This window comes from Puntigrus tetrazona, chromosome 24 (assembly GCF_018831695.1).
Source record: "Puntigrus tetrazona isolate hp1 chromosome 24, ASM1883169v1, whole genome shotgun sequence".
Classification (NCBI taxonomy): Eukaryota; Metazoa; Chordata; class Actinopteri; order Cypriniformes; family Cyprinidae; genus Puntigrus; species Puntigrus tetrazona.
In genome coordinates, this window is record NC_056722.1 from 12,153,947 (window position 1) to 12,171,061 (window position 17,115).

At 36.8% G+C, this 17,115-nt stretch overlaps 1 protein-coding gene across 4 annotated transcripts in view; it reads left to right on the forward strand.

The window, feature by feature from the left end:
- gnal (guanine nucleotide binding protein (G protein), alpha activating activity polypeptide, olfactory type) overlaps positions 1-17,115 on the forward strand; it is a 116,245-nt gene that overhangs the window by 18,498 nt on the left and 80,632 nt on the right. For all 4 annotated transcript variants that reach the window (XR_006247915.1, XM_043225767.1, XM_043225768.1 and 1 more), the window contains exon 5: positions 9,758-9,855. Coding sequence is in view for 3 of the 4 variants with exons in the window: in XM_043225767.1 (XP_043081702.1) it covers positions 9,758-9,855 (98 nt within the window). In the remaining variant the exon portion in view is untranslated. The remainder of the gene's footprint in view (positions 1-9,757; positions 9,856-17,115) is intronic.

Genomic DNA, 17,115 nt, shown 5'->3' on the forward strand with positions numbered 1-17,115 from the left:
TATATATATATATATATCCACTATAATATATATATATATATATATATATATATATATATATATATATATATATATATATATATATATATATATATTATGGATATATATATATATATATATATATATATATATATATATATATATATATATATATATATATATATATTATACTTTTATATTTCTTATACTTTTATTTCTATAGCTTTCTTCGTTCACAAATGGTTTTGATTTGATTTTTGATTGATTTTAACAGTAAATAATGCTTAAATTGTCCTTAAAATAGGCTATAGGCAATAAAATAATCCATAAAGGCCTATAGTTGCTTTGTTTGTGTCACGGTGTGGTTGCGGGGAGGAGCACTCAATGAGAATATCAGAATCAGAATCACTTTCAGAATCAGAATCACTTTATTGCTAGGTATGTTTGCACATACGAGGAATTTGTTTTAGTGACAAAAACTCTACAGTGCAACACGATAACAAGACAAGACAGATATAAAGAAAATTTATGTACAATAAATTTATATAACTCTTATATAACTCTATAACAGTTTTTATATAACAGAATATAACAGTTTTTCTCTATAACAGAATATAACTCTTAACAGTTTTTAATCTTCCAAAAAAGAGTAACTAACAATATGGACAGGCAAGCAGGTAGACAGACTGGAGCCACAAGCATACATAGATGATACCGGATGATTTAACATAGCAAAAACAGGATCTTATATAGCACAAAAGAAAATGACTAAATTAACTAGACACACCTGAACACAATGAGACAATCAACTGGGGACAGAAAGTAGGACATGTGGTTTGGTCATAGCTCTTAAAGCATTATAGTCATTTAAAGCTATGTTTTAGATCATGATTTTGCTTTTGTGTATAAACCTATATATTCCATAACATATGGCAAGGCATAGTAAAAATAAAAAATGTTCACTGCTGCTTCAATTCAGTACCTTACATGACTGTCCCCCTACTGATCATGTCTTTCTTTTGTTAGAGCATCCCTGTGGTCGTGTGTAACATATGTATCATGTGTGAAAAATTCTCAGAACCTTGGAAGGATTACTTCCGAGGTGAGGGCAGTTTGACGACTGACTGAGGTTGAGCTGTAGAGACAAGGGTGCCCGGTGGAGCTTGTGGACTGATGGGCCATGGTGCAGATGAGAGAACTATGAGCCATAGTAGAGATGGGCTGAGGCCTAGGTCCCTGAGGTTGGGAGTGAAAACAGGGGATCCTCCGGCCATGGTGGAGCTAGAGACTAATAGACCCAAAGTTAATCCGTTCCACAGATGGAAAGCTAAGGGACTGGCAGAATGTAGAGGCAACTGGGTAAATGGTTAGAGGGCTTATAAGAGGAAGTGGGACAGGAAGGCAGGGTGGCAGTTTGTGACAGATGGGGATTTCTGGGCCGGGAAATAAGAGAATGACCTCTGTGGTCATGATGGGGCAGACTGGCAGTTTAGATACAATCACCATGGTTGTTATAGGACAGACAGAGATTTCAGAGGTGAATGGCATGCATGGCCCAGACACACAATATGTCAACTGCCATTAACCCTGTGAATATTTAGAGATGCACACCTGAGAAACAAAGGGCCTCCCAAGCAGGTAACAATGAATTTAAGGAGACTAAAATAATCAGGGTTATATTTTGATTATTTGTATTTTGTTTACAAACACAGTATAATTGACATATAGGCCTACACAGTGAACGTCAAGGACACATGATTGAACATACTGATCTAAACAATGAGACTTAAAAAGTTACACATCTTTGTGTCAAACATCCTTAGACTCATTTTATAAACAGCATTAACACTAATAACACTTATATCTTGTGGATTCATATTTGATAAAAGCATCCTGCTGTTGTGAGGCTTTGATGCAATGAAATGACAAATTTCAAAATGTTTTACTTGATTTCATACCTTTAGTCAGGAAGTTTAGGAAAAGTCGCATCAAAATAACACAATAAATAATCTTACTCATGTGATGTCCAGGTAAATCCTGGCTTTTTCCTCTCAGCACGTTTTTATTTGAGGTTAATTTTGGGTTATTCCTCTTAGCAGGTCTTCTTTCCAAAAAAAAAGTAGCCGAGATGAACTTCAGCGTTGTTTACAGAGTTGATGTGGCTCTATATATGTCCGCACGTCACACATGGACGATTGTAATCTCAAAACTAGAGCCCACATTATATGTGACCAAAATACATATAATCAGCTGAACTGGACATCATGTTTTGATGTGACTTGCTTTTAAATGTAGACATTTCAAGCTTTCTATACATACAGAGGCAAGTATTTGCTGAGATTCAGATTGTTTTATTTACCTGTCTGTAATAAAACTTGACAGAGACAGAGAGTCTGTAGAAAGCATACCCTGTTTTTCTATTTAGTTTAGAGAAGCAAATTTTTTTTGCTGTTATTATGACTATACACAAATAAAAGTAGACACTTTGCGGTTTTAAACAATACATTTTTTCTTTCTGTACAATAAACATTTTTTAGTTCTTTTCATGGTCCTCAAAAAAAAAAAAGGGAAACTGACTGCATTGATGAAGCTCCTTTGACAGGGAAACAACCTCCATGGTCATTTGAGGACTGACAGGGAGTTCATAAATGGCTTTCTTGGCCGTAATAAGACAGGCAGAGAGTTCAGAAGAAGATGGGAGTGAAAAGGCCAGTCCAAATATAATTCCTTATCCTCTAATAGGGGTGGGAGAAAAAATTCCAATGCATCACGGTTCTCTCTTCAATGATTCTGAATTGATAGTGAACATTTCAGAATAGATTATGAGCATGTTTTTTTAAATTTTTTTTTATATGACACGTGTGTGTTATAGATTCTGTAGTCTTTTTTTCTGTAGTCTTCTTTTAGATTGTTTGCGTTTCCAATTGTAGTACTTACCTTATTCATAATTTTATCTGACTCCAATCTTTCGTGATTTTAATTATATTTATTTAAATGTAACTGCTGATCTCTCTAGTTGTGATTAAATTTGGATCATTAATTAACTATAATATTTCCTAGTTTCGACTTATCGTTCGTTAGGAGTCTGGGTCGCTTAGAGACCTTGTTTGGCCAGAACAGACTCACGACACATCTGGGCTAGTCCAGGTATTAGTCATCGGCTACCCCATAGATCGCTTACCTTAATGCAGCCATTTCCTCAATAGACTCAAAAAGAATATTTTTTTATGCGTTCCCTAAGTAATAGCATGCTAAGCCAGTTTGGTGGCCAGAAGTCAAGATCTCAAAAACGTGCCCCCGGCTCCATCCATTGATCGTTGATCTGACTCACCCTAGCATGCCAACAATGCGGAAAACCTCAGAAGTCACTAACCTACTAGAAAAGTTATTTCAGACAATATTATAAGTTAACCAAGATTAACGTTTATTTTGCCAGGCAAGAATAGTTTCCAAATTGGGATAATTCATAGATATTTGCACAACTGATCAGCAGTACAAAAATAACACAAAACAAAATAAAACAAGGTTTTATAGGTTAGGTTCCCATGCTCCAGGGTCACACCTGGCTGGAACACGTTCAGAGACCGAAAAGGAGGGCGCACCTCCTTCTCAACAGAACACAGTTCTACCAAGTTCTTAATCTTTTCCATAATATAAGTGATTACTGTGAAAGTGAGACCTTTCAAATGAAAGTGAAGAACAGTAGGTTCACAAGACACATGACATATAATGCCTTATTCCTAATGAACTTTAAGCCAAGTCTTTTGGGCAGAAGGAGGGTAAGCAGGAAGAGCAGAGGTGAAGAGGGTATCATAAAACCACAGGGAGGAGTGTGTTGTTTACTCTCTTTTGAAGTCCTTTTGTTCCTTTGGATATCCCTTCTCAGATTAGTCTTATTGCATTTACAGGTTTTTCATTCAGCTCCTTACACATCTGATACATCAAAATACATATATTGATCTTTGCATTAGTCTGAATGCAGCCTGTTAAAGATGCCACTGTCTATGATATCATCAGTAATAATTAAATGGCAATAATGCTGAGTGGTAAAAAACTATTGTCTGTAAACATTTGTATACGTAAGTAATATTTTTAAATAATACTAAATTATTTTAAAATTGTTGTCTGTGATGCTGTTTGCAGCATTTTGTAAAAGAGACTTGTGTCAAACTATATAGGTGGGTGTATGTGTGAGTCCCAGGGTATGTCTGTTACACTCAGTGGTGACAGTAGAGCTGGGATTCTGGGAGGCTCTGGTGAGCTCAGGCTGTCATTAACATGCTCTCTGGAGGACTGCAAGCACCCTGCTTAACTCTCTCATAATGACTCTTTTGGCTTCCTCTCTGACTAATGACGGTGCAGGTAGAGAATGTCTGTAATAAATGAAAGGCCATTAATAGTTGTTAAGGTTTGTTTTCATGTTTTCCTTTTGTTCACTCTCCCTGAGGGCACTGACTTGTCACGCTGAATTTTCCTAGGGGATCTCATCCTCTTATACTGTAAAGAAGTTTGTGTAATGCCGTTGTTACAAACAGAAGTCTGCTGCTTAGTTTCTAACTCTTTCATAAAAAAAATATCTGTCTGCATCATTCTAAATGTGGCACTACATTCTCAGGCAGAATGTGTTTACATCTATGATAATCTTAATAACGATGGAGTTTCTCAGTGGAATTTGCAGTGCGACATGACAAAATACCATAGAACCCATTGTAATCAATCATGCTGTCTACACTTGATGACACTAATATAAAATGGCCCATATACAGCGTGGGATGGTTATTTCTGACAGGATAACTTTCAGTAACAGAAACAAAGTGATCATCATTTTGTTATCTGTAATAAAGATGCACTGAAGATGGACACAGAGAATAGTCGTTTCAAGCATAGAAAACAATATACAAGACAAAACACATATATTGTTTGCAATACTCTAAATACTGGAATAAAACATAAATGTTGAATTAGGATGGGGTTAACATCAATGCTTTTCTGAGGAGAAAACACTGTCTTAGGAAAGGTTTCAATGGCATTTACTTTTCCTCTTCTGTAGAATACATATTAAAAGTGTCTTTATAAGCACAGTACTGTGTACTGCAGTGGTTCCCAACCTTTTCTTGTTTGAGGCACCCTTGGAAAGCCTTTCAAAAGTTCCCGCACCCTTATAAGGAAATAGATATTTAAAATCTCCGTAGCTTTTTATTATTATTTATTTATTTGTTTCATTTCGAGAGTTTGCATGCAACAACACCTTATACCTAGTCCTAGATGATATGAGAATACTGTTTACATTCTGCCTTCTGATTCTGCCTTAATAAAAAAATTTGGTTGAAATTTTGGCGGCACCCTCAAAAGATCTCACGGCACCCTTAGTGCCATGGCACACCGGTTGGGAACCACTGGTGTACAGCAATGGAATTCTATATTGCTGCTGCTGTTCTATAAGTTCCATCTGCTGTCATAGAATGAATTTACCTTTTCATCAGAATCAGAAAGAGCTTTATTAACAAGTATGTTTACACACAAGGAATTTGTCTTGGTTTCAGAAGCTTTCAGTACAGAAAGTACAGACATATTGCAGAAATACATACTATTAAGGTTATAAAAACTAATAATAAAGAGTAATAATAAAATATATATTGAACCATTTTACGTTTTTAATGCAGTTGCAGATATAGACTGTTTGTTAGGTTAGTTAGGACAGTAACAAAAATAAATTACTACTACTACTGCTACTATTACTAATGATAATAATAATAACATCTAAATAAATTTGCAATGAGTATGGCAATCTGACCACTGTTTGTTATCTGTTGAACCTATTTGTGCAAAATGTTTATCTTTATTTATAGTAATGGATTTAAAAAAAAGACCAGACATGCTTGGATACTATTGTTAAACATGTGAAAGTGAAAATGGGTTAAATACATGGGTTAAAATGTGGATATCTAAGAATAAAGAACAAATGTATGTGGAAGTGTAAATATATGTGTGTGAAAGTCAGAATACATGTATGTGTTGAGAATTAAAAGTGTATGTAAGCAGTAACATGTATTTGAAATGAATGTATGTAACATATGCATGCAAAAGAAGAATGTGTGAGTAGACATACATTTATGCAAACGTAGGATGTAAGTGTGTGAGAGTAGAAATATGTATGTGAAAGGAGATCATATGTGTGTGAGTAGAAATATGAATGCGAATGAACAGTGTGTGTGAGAGTAGAAATATATGTATGTTAAAGGAGAATGCAAGTGTGTGAGAGTGTCAGAATCAATTGTGGCATGTACAGCCTCGAAAATGAAAATTACCTTATATTTTACTCATCCTGAAGCCATCCTAGGTGTAAATGACTTTCTTCTTTCAGACGAACATAGTTAATTTATCAATTTACAAAAAACATAAATAACTGACTGACTGAGCGCTGAGTTCTGGCATCTTGGCTGACTTCTGATTTAAAATATACAGTATGATAAGTTGCATCATATGTTGAGTCATAGATCAGATATATCCGATTTACAGAGCTAATAATGGCAGCTATCCACAAATGTTACCAAGCTTGATTGATTTAACTTATTGATGATCTTATTTTACAACTTTGGAGTAGATTTTCTTTCTCTGGTTGATGACTTGAGCTGTGATTTGTTTGTTTTGCATCTCTGTATCCATTTGTTTTGCTGTATTGTGATGATTTCGTGATAGACCCTCACCAGGGGCCTAATTATTATATAGCTGTGGGTATCCTCTGAGGGAAGGTGCAAAAACAAGTATGTTTCTCAGAAACACCCCTACACCCACCCCCCCACCATCTTCAGTAACTCCAGAGGTGCTGCAAAGAATCTTTCTTTTAATTATTTGAAATTTCTAAATAAAACTGTTTAAGTGTTCTTTTATTTTAATAAATCCATTTAAAGGCTGTTGGTCTTCTCAATTTCATATTTAAAAATGTATTATTATTGTTATGACATTATTATTATTATTATTATTATTATTATTATTATTAATATTACAGTATCATTAGTATCTAGGTCTAATAATTATCACATCTGTTTTTTCAGATTTTATCATTAAGATATTACTTGTCATCAAGTTTTTTTATATCGACTATGCAATCTGTTTGTTTCTTTTATTTTGTGTGTTTCACTGAGCCACAAAGAAATAAAGAGCTGAGTATCATCAGCATAACAGTGAAAACTAACACCATGTCTCCTGAAATATCTCCCAGAGGTAACATGTAAAGTGTGAAAAGTAACGGCCCTATTACTGAGTCTTGAGACTCCATATTTCACTTGTGATCGACACAATACCTCTTCATTTACTGGTATGGCGATCAGATAAGTACGATTTGAACCATGCTAAGGCACTTCTACTAATGCCAACATAGATTTTTAGTCTATTTAAGAGAATGTTGTGGTTGATAGTGTCGAACGCAATGCTGAGATCCAATAGCACTAATAAAGAGATACAACCACAATTAAATGTAATTTTTAACTCTATTGAGAGCAGTGTTAGTACTATGGTACTAAATGCTGACTGGAAGTCCTCACAGATACCAGATACTATAAGGAATATAGTTATGAGGATACTACCTTTTCTAGAATCTTTGACTGAAAAGGGAGATTCAGACCATGCTGGCAAAAATGTATGGAATTCAAGTTGATCAGTTAAACTGTTCTCGGGATAATGTGCGAATGCATTTTATGAAAAACCTTAAAATGGATGTATAATGATGAGATTGAACAAATTGTTATTAAATGCAGAGACGGTCTCTGTAATCAAAACAACGATAATCGCTAGAAATTAAGTGCCTCAACTTGTCTGTTGTCTGGCTGCTAGTTTCTCCGTAGCTTGCTAAGAGTGCTATTTTGAGCAATGTAAACACAAATTAGCGATCTAAAGAAATTTCTGATCATACTCCATATCACGGTGGTTATATCATATATAAACGTATGTGTTACCATGATGCATTTGAATTGCATTCCAAAGAGATCTGTAGACAACCCACAGTGGAAAAAGAAACCATAACTGTACCAGCTGGGGCAGAAGTCCACGGAATGGAACAGTTATGCAAAGAAATCTGTTATCAGCCCCTCAGTGGATCTATAGTGCGCTATCTGATGTGATACTGTAGCTGATGGCTGCATAGTTACAATTTTATCTCTGATAGTATCAATCTTGGAAGTAAAGTAGTTCATGGAGTCATTACTGCTGTGCTCTTGGGGAATGTTAGCACCTGTTGGCGCTTTATTTTGCGTTAATTTAGTCACTGTATTAAATAAGTACTGGGGGTTGTATTTGTTTTCTTCTAAAAGAGAAGAAAAGTAGTCAGATCTAGCAGTTTTTAATGCTTTTTTCTACGATAGAATACTTTCCTGCCAGGCTATACAAAATACTTCTAGTTTTGTTTTTCTCCATCTGCGCTCCATTTTTCAGGCTGCTCTCTTTAGGGTGCGAAAGTTCTCATTATACCATAGAGTTAGATTGTTTTCTTTGTAATATTTAAGTGTAAAGGAGCAACAGTAGCTAAAGTCCTAGAAAAAAGGGAGTGCATAGCTTCTGCTTCAAGTTTTTTCTGCTGAATTGGATGTGCTAAGGAAATTAGATAAATCAGGGAGATTACTCAGAAAGTGTAATAAGGTGCAGAGGTTATGGTATTAGCTATACAGAGTTCACACATGACTAAATAGTGATCTGAAATTTCATCACTTTGCTGCAAAATTTCAACAACATTAACATCAATTCCATATGACATCAGTTCTCATTATACCATAGAGTTAGATTGTTTTCTTTGTAATATTTAAGTGTAAAGGAGCAACAGTAGCTAAAGTCCTAGAAAAAGGGAGTGCATAGCTTCTGCTTCAAGTTTTTCTGCTGAATTGGATGTGCTAAGGAAATTAGATAAATCAGGAGATTACTCAGAAAGTGTAATAAGGTGCAGAGGTTATGGTATTAGCTATACAGAGTTCACACATGACTAAATAGTGATCTGAAATTTCATCACTTTGCTGCAAAATTTCAACAACATTAACATCAATTCCATATGACATCAGTTCTCATTATACCATAGAGTTAGATTGTTTTCTTTGTAATATTTAAGTGTAAAGGAGCAACAGTAGCTAAAGTCCTAGAAAAAAGGGAGTGCATAGCTTCTGCTTCAAGTTTTTTCTGCTGAATTGGATGTGCTAAGGAAATTAGATAAATCAGGAGATTACTCAGAAAGTGTAATAAGGTGCAGAGGTTATGGTATTAGCTATACAGAGTTCACACATGACTAAATAGTGATCTGAAATTTCATCACTTTGCTGCAAAATTTCAACAACATTAACATCAATTCCATATGACAGTATTAAATCTAGAGTATGATTGCGACAATAAGTAGGTCCTGACACGTTTAGTCTAATTCAAATGGAGTTTAGAATGTCTAAGAAAGCTAATCCTAATACATGTTTTCCATTATCAACATGGATATTAAAAATGACCAACAATTAGGGCTTTATCATTAGCCAGTACTCGGTAAGAAAATCAGCAAATTCTTTAATAAAATCTGTGTGGTGCAATGGTGGCCTGTACACAGTAGCCAGTATAAACACAATAGGGGATTTATCACTAGCACGTGTTTCTCTAGATAATGTTATATTCTGCACCATAACTTTTATTGAGTACTTAAAGCCTGCCTGAATATTGTTATAAATTATAACAGTTTAATTAAGTTTTTAGTTCATTATTGTGTCTCATCAGTATATAATCTGCTGTATTTTTATTGTTATTTCTGTTTTTACAGGAATTTTTTGAGCATGCAAAGCATCTGTGGGATGATGAGGGAGTGAAGGCCTGTTTCGAGCGCTCAAACGAGTATCAACTCATCGACTGCGCACAGTAGTGAGTATCTGTGTGTAATATGTGTCAGTTTTACTCCCACTGTAGTGCTGTCATCTCTCACAGTGTGTCTCTTGATCATTTATTATATTTGCTGAGTAAAGGTTTCTTATCTGAGAGTTGCTACAAAACCCTTGTGCAGCACAACCTGTTATACCTGAATAGTGCAGAGTGGACTTGTTTACTTGTGTGGGCCCCCTTTAGTTCTTGTACTACTAATTTGCTTTAAAGTAATTTAATAGATTTTTGTTTTGGAAACGGGACACCGACAACAAACAGCACACAGAAATGACTAAATAGATTTTTGATATTCACTACCATTCCCGAAAAATGTTATTTTAAAAAATACTGAATGTGGTCTTGGAAACTTTTTTAGCTTCTTTTAAGAAGAGACCAGGAGATTCTTGGTAAAGCAGGAGTTAGTTTTTATTTCATTGCTGTAGTCATCTGCAAGAAGTCTTCTAGAAAACCTTTATGAAAATCGTCAAGAAATCTCCAAGAAAAATCTAACTAAGACCCAGCACAGTGAAGTTTATAGGGTTCAAGGTGGAGGAGAACATAGAGGTGGAGACCACTGAAACAAAAGCATGCAAATACATGCAAACAATACAAGGCTTTCCAGAGCCTTGATCTATTTAGCATACAAATGTCTTTCAAATGCATAGGTGCTATAGAGACCCTGAAACAATAGGTACATCTGTACCTTGAGATCCATTTTAATAATTCACATAACACAAATTTAATCTTCCTAAAATCCATTCTATAGCCTATGTTTAATAACATAAGCTCCATCTTGCAGTCATGCAACTTGAAAAATTTACAGGTACATATAACTTATTCTGTGTCTTTGCCAATATTTACTTAGGGCTAAAAGTTATTTTAAGAACCATAACTCTTGACACACATAACACAGATGGTAATATGTCATATAAAACTATATGATGACACAGAAAATCATGTAGCATAAGAGGGGAAGTCCATGGCGTCTGAATAACTGTGAAGTCTGTTTTGTGTAGTCCATTTTCCACATAGATTTACTCGGGTGACTCTTTGTCCTCATGAATCTTGCTCATGGATGTCCTCATGGATGAGGTGAAACTTTACAGTAGGATGCTGCATATGAGACAGCATAGCATATACACATACCTGAAACACAAGAAAACAAAGAAACAGCAGAGCAGCAGTATTCATGCTTAGACCTTTTTAGACTTCATCTGGTAATCATATAGCGGTTTGAATTTTGGTCATCGTATAGTGGTTTGTTGACCTAGTCTTAAGCCATTTGATGGGGAGGTTCTATGAGGAAAAAACTTCACTGCAGGGGTTGACCCCCGAGGCCTGTTGAGTTTGGTTCTTCCCTGGGCTCCTCACTGGTCTATGTGTCCTAGTCTGTGTCTGTAGGTGATTTGTAAACTTGAAATGTCTTCGTCCTCCAATGAAACATCAGTCATAGTAAAACATCATAACTCATAGAGGATTGGGTGTGACTGGAGTGTGCTGTGGCATAAATTTGAAGGCTGTAATGTAATTAACTAGCATTCTCTCAATGGAAGGAGACACTTTCCTCTAGTGAGTAAATCAAGTACTAACAACCCTAAAAGATAACACCTGAGCAAGCTGCTCCAACAGTTAAATTGGGGAGCGGCTGCTTCAGAGTAGCTAGCAGACTGAGTAAGAGCTGTTCAAAGCTGTTTTTTTTTTTTTTTTTTAAAAACAGTATTTTTTTTTCTGCACTCTTTCATCCAGTGTCCAGATTTCTCACAGTAATGGCAATTGCCCTCCCTCTTAGGAGATTTATCTTTCTGTATGTTCTCTGTGTTGACCTTAAAGGATGCTGCTTTAACATCCTTACTCTGAGTCTTTTCCCATGTAGTTAGTGTGTCTAGGTTAGTTCTGAGAGTTCTGTTAGACCAAGTTAGATTTAGAAAAGGCAAGGCTTTTCTGTACTCTGATAAAAGGCCTTCAAATCATGTACGAATTAATGTTCCTTTGTGATCCAATACCTTCTCTGGAGTGTCAGCTAATCCACTATATGTTGCAGCTGACTGACAAAACCTTTCAGTGTACTCACTTACAGTTTCACCTTTCTTCTGCATACAAATAGTGACCTTTGACCAATCCATTTTTAGTCCAACAATGTTCCTTAACTTTCTCAGAACTCTCTCTCTCAGTTCTTTACTGGCATGTTGTAGTTCACAAGTAACAGCTGACTCAAAACTATTGAATTCAGATTCAGTTAGAATTTGTGAATTTGTGTCGTAGAGATGCATTTTGCAAGGCTCTTCTAAATTCAGAAAAGTGTGTACAAGCTGAGGGTAAGCTCTTGCATATTCTTTCTGTATCTTTAGGCCCTAGCATTTTTGCAATTGTTTGGACCTGGACGACAGAAGAATTGGGAGGAACACTATCACTATCGATCTCCTCCTAGCACCACATACTTTTGAATCTACAGGCACCTTAGTTACTGATTGGATGGCTACATCAGTTTCAAAGAAAGCTTGCAAGTCAGGATAAATGTTATCAGGCTGACTAACTTTCACATCATTTTTTTTCTGTTTAATTTCTTTGTCAAAGCCGATATTCTAGCATGTAGCTCTTTGTTCTCTTCCTCTAGCTCTGAGTTACGCTGAGATTAGTGTGTAGCTAGCTCTAAGCCAAATTCTCTGTTGCAGCAGATAATGCCTTTCACATTGTTCTCACATAAACATGCTCCTAGTACCTTTTTATACTCATCTACAGACAGAGTTAGTTCTTGTCTGACTTTCTCAGTGATTATAAGGTTCATTTGCACTCCTAACAGTGATTTTAAATTTATTATCTGACCACAAAAGAGTTGCGAGATCACCTTTTTGATTCCCACAACTAAATCTAGATTTAAACATTTTGTGAGATTCTTTGTTACTACACAAACGAAACACTTCTCTGATCAACAGAGGGTACATTTGCAAACACAGATCAACAATTGTTAACCTTCTCTGACAAAATAAAGGGCAACAAAACTATTAGCACATAATGCTAATCTTCCCTGCCTAAAACAGAGAGTAAACAATTCTTCCCTAAGAAATATTTTAGAGGATAACGTAGTTAACCAAATCAATGAATCAATCATTTTTATTTATATAGCGCTTTCAACAGTACAGGTTGTATCAAAGCACTGAACAGTATAAAGCAGAAGAATACAATGCTAGGGATGTATAATGATGAGATTGAACAGTTTGTCGATAATTGCTAGAAGTTAAGTGTCCCCAACAAAGCAAGCCAGAGGCGACAGCGGCAAGGAACCAAAACCCCATCCATACAGAATGGAAAAAAAAACCTTGGGAGAAACCTGGCTCAGTTGGGGCCAGTTCTTCTCTGACCAGACGCCCAGCACTTATCTTCCAGTTCATTTTTCAATGCAGCTGTGTCAGTGTACATGACTTAGAGTGTGTGTGCCTGCATGTGTGTGTGTGCGTCAGGATCTGGTGATCTGTCCATGGTGCGCATCTAGGTGTTCTGGTCTCTGATGAACATGTTCTCTGGCTGCTGATCCACCATCTAGTCTGGATACAAACTGTGAAAAAGATTAAGAAATAAACAAGACTAATATTAGCATAGATGCCATTCTTTTTACAATGTCACAAGTACATTGTATTTTAGGAGTAGAGTTCCTGGTTCCAGCTGATCTAATTAATGCAGCCTAAAAATCCTTTAATGGATTTGAATAATAAAAGTGTGTTGGTGTGTTATGTGTAGACTAGGTTAAAAAGATGTGTCTTTAATCTAGATTTAAACTGACAGAGTGTGTCTGCCTCCCGAACAGAGTTAGGGAGATTGTTCCAGAGTTTAGGTGCTAGATAGGAAAGGGACTGCCGCCCTCATAGTCAATTTTGATATTCTAGGTATTATCAAATGGCCAGAGTTTTGAGAACGCAGCTGACGTACAGGACTATAATGTTATAAGAGCTCGCTCAAGTATTGAGGAGCTAAACTATTCAGGGCTTTATAGGTAATTAATACGATTTTAAAATCTATCCAATGTTTGATAGGGAGCCAGTGCAGTGTTGACAGAACCGTGCTAATGTGATCATACTTCCTAGTTTTTGTAAAACCCTACAGCTGTTGTTAGCTCTTCTCTGACGTGGCAGAGGTGTACATGTACTATTCTGTAATGGTTCTTTGGATAGAGCTACACTCACCTACCCTTGGTTGTACTTTGTTGAGCTTTGTTGTCTTTCTAATGTGAGAAATTAATGTCTGTATTCAAACCTTGTAATGTACAGGTAGTTCCAAGTCAGTTTAATAATTAATAATTTAATAATAGTTTGCTACATTAAATTCCTCAGCAACGTGGTGGTAAAAAGAAAACATGTCTGATTTGAAGCAGGCAGAATGCTAGAGCTACAAAGCTGTAAAAGTCATTTTTACACTTCGGGCAAAATATTACACTGCACACATCATTAACATCTTTAACTTGTCAGTTCTGACAAATGACCATGTAAGGTAATGCATGGTTAGCTGTGCATTAAGGGATATTAATGCCATGCGAAGAGGCAACCACCACCACACGTGGTTCTTGTCCTCCACATTCTGCATTAAAATCATTTAATGCACTGCTAGTAGTCAGGGTCATCTTACATTAGTAACAGTAACAGTAGTTTTTCCTCAAATTTAACATTTCAAATGCTCATGAAGTGACTCATGAAGTTTTTCTTTTTATGTGCTCATAGTAGACACATGGCAGACACTGAAAGCATAGCAAGTTTCATGTGTGCTTCAGTATGTAACATATTAAACATGTTAAATATTCACAGATACTAGTCTATATTTGCATTTATTTGATTTAAGTTCACTTATATACATTTGATTTGTTCATTCAGAACTTTACAAGTTCTCTGAAATTCAACGTTTCCACAGTAAATTCCATTTTCATAACTGGATGCCAACGTTTCATCTATATTTTTTTATTGTTGGTCTGTACGTTTACAACTACATGTGATGTTATGAAACAATTGTCTTGTTATTTCTTGTGTATACTGTATCTTACACAGTTTGTGATTGCAGTTATGCAAGTAAAGATATACAAGGCAAATTAACATGAGAGCACAATTCCAAAACCGCACTAATAGGAGTGGAAATTACATACCATTTGAAAATTACATATCATTTGCATATCGACCAATGCAGTATACCAATTAGCATAGTCACAAATAAAGAATAGAGAAATAAATTAGCCACAGTACTTTGAAAAGAGCCAGAGGCCAAAAAAAGGTGTTTTGATAGAGCTGGTATTGCGTGACTCCTAGTTGAGGGTTCCATGACGTCTTTGAAACAAATTTAAATAACATGGCTTGTCTTTCTAAATAAATTACTATGCATGGAAAAATCCTCTTACTTCTACTACGTGCTGTCTGTTGTCTGCAGTGCCTTCACCAAGCAACAATAATTGCAGCCATTTCAAGCGCAAAATAGTTTGAAAATTTGACTGTGTTTTACTCACGCATGAAGCAAATGTCCAGTTCGACACCCAATTAAACATCGTCTGAGTCCCTCCAAGCAGCAATAGCTGCAACTTAAACTCTAAAAGTGGTAGCGGCCGCCCCATCCAAATGTCCTGTAGGAACTCCAGCATTTTTTGTCTGCTTTAAGTCCACCCATTTGCGAGGGTGCCCGGCCAGTCTAAGCCAAATGTTTAGGTAGCATGCACCAAATTGTCCACCAGGTCAGTATGGGCTGCGGAGGGCTGCGCCTCCTGGACACTGGGTGGGAGAACACAGGTAGACAAAATGTCCTTCATCTCGAAGGAAATGGCTTGCCATGCCTCTGGGCTGGGCACAGGACAGCTGCGAGAAAAAAAGACAGAAGAAACCGTGCACCAGCTCTCAGGCAACAGAGGGAGAGAAAGTGGAAACTGCTATTCCTCTATAGCATCGAGCTTAACCTCAGAAACCCAGGCCACGGCTTCAAGGAGGGAGGATGGCAAGTCTATTGTGCAAAGCTTAGAGTGTTAAAATCTTGTGGCATTTGCATAAAAGAGATGTCAAAAATAGCATTTGACGCACTTAACGTGCTGGTCATCCCTCAGGATATGACAAGAGTACTGCGGCTGGCAAAGAAAGATCCATTCCACTCACCGCTTAGAGAATAAAATTCTGCAAGCGCAGTTGGTAAAGTGGAAAAAGACACAAAGTGTTGAAAAACTCAAATACAGCACCAGCCTCTCCTTCCCTCTGACCACCTAGCACAGGACTGCACCCAGCCCCGTGTCTGTCTGCAACAGAAAAGGGAGATCAAAGTTAAAAGAGTGTAAGAGCATCCCCCTGCACAGGGCAGCCTTTACCTTGGTGAAAGCCTGTTAGCACAGCTTCGTCCACTGGACTGGATCTAAGGCTTCCTTTTTAGCGAGATCAGTCAGTGGGCTGGTGAGTTCTGAATAATTTGGAATAAACCTTCCATAATATCCCGCCAGCCCCAGGAACTGTCTCACCTCCTTTTTGGTCTTGTCACTCAGGCAGGCCCCAATAGCAGCTGTCTTACAAATTGCAGAGTTTTATGCTGAAGTCCATGACATACTGAATTTCACTATGGCTGTCTGAAGGCCCCTCCTCCCAATCCTCCCTAATGACATCAAGCACCCCCTCTCAGCAGATATGGTGCTTAACGGCACTGCTTCCGGATATCGTGTTGCATAATCCACCAGAACTAATGCACAACGATTTCCGCATGCTGCATGTTTGAACATTCTCAAAAATGCCTGGACAAAAAAAAAGGGGCCATGAGGTGTGCACATGTTTTTTCTTCCTGTAAATGGCCCGCCATGGGACTACAATGACCCGCCTGGAACAGCATTTCCTAACAGCTTTTTAGTACTAATAACTAGGTTGTATCTCTTTTTGGCTGATACACCTATCTTTTATAAGCGCCACCAGATCGGCCACTCCCTTGATGTCACAGTCCTGGGCCAACAGCCACTTGCGGAATGCATCCTGGAGCTGTTCGGCTATCGCTTTGTTCGTTTCTCCTCCAATCACTTCAATTAAAGACAGGTGTTATTCATCATTCAATTAGCCTCCTTACCACTGCTCATCTCCTCACCCATTCTCCTTCTGCAGCCTTCTTATTGATGTCACACTGAAGCTGTTTGATTTTCATAGTAATATGAAGCTTTAAGCTTAAGCACCCTTTAAGCTTAGTAATATGAAGTCTTTAAAAATAAAAGCAGTGTAAAACTACAGACCAGCAATAAACGGTAAATTTATAATATTATGGATATAAAATGCAAGC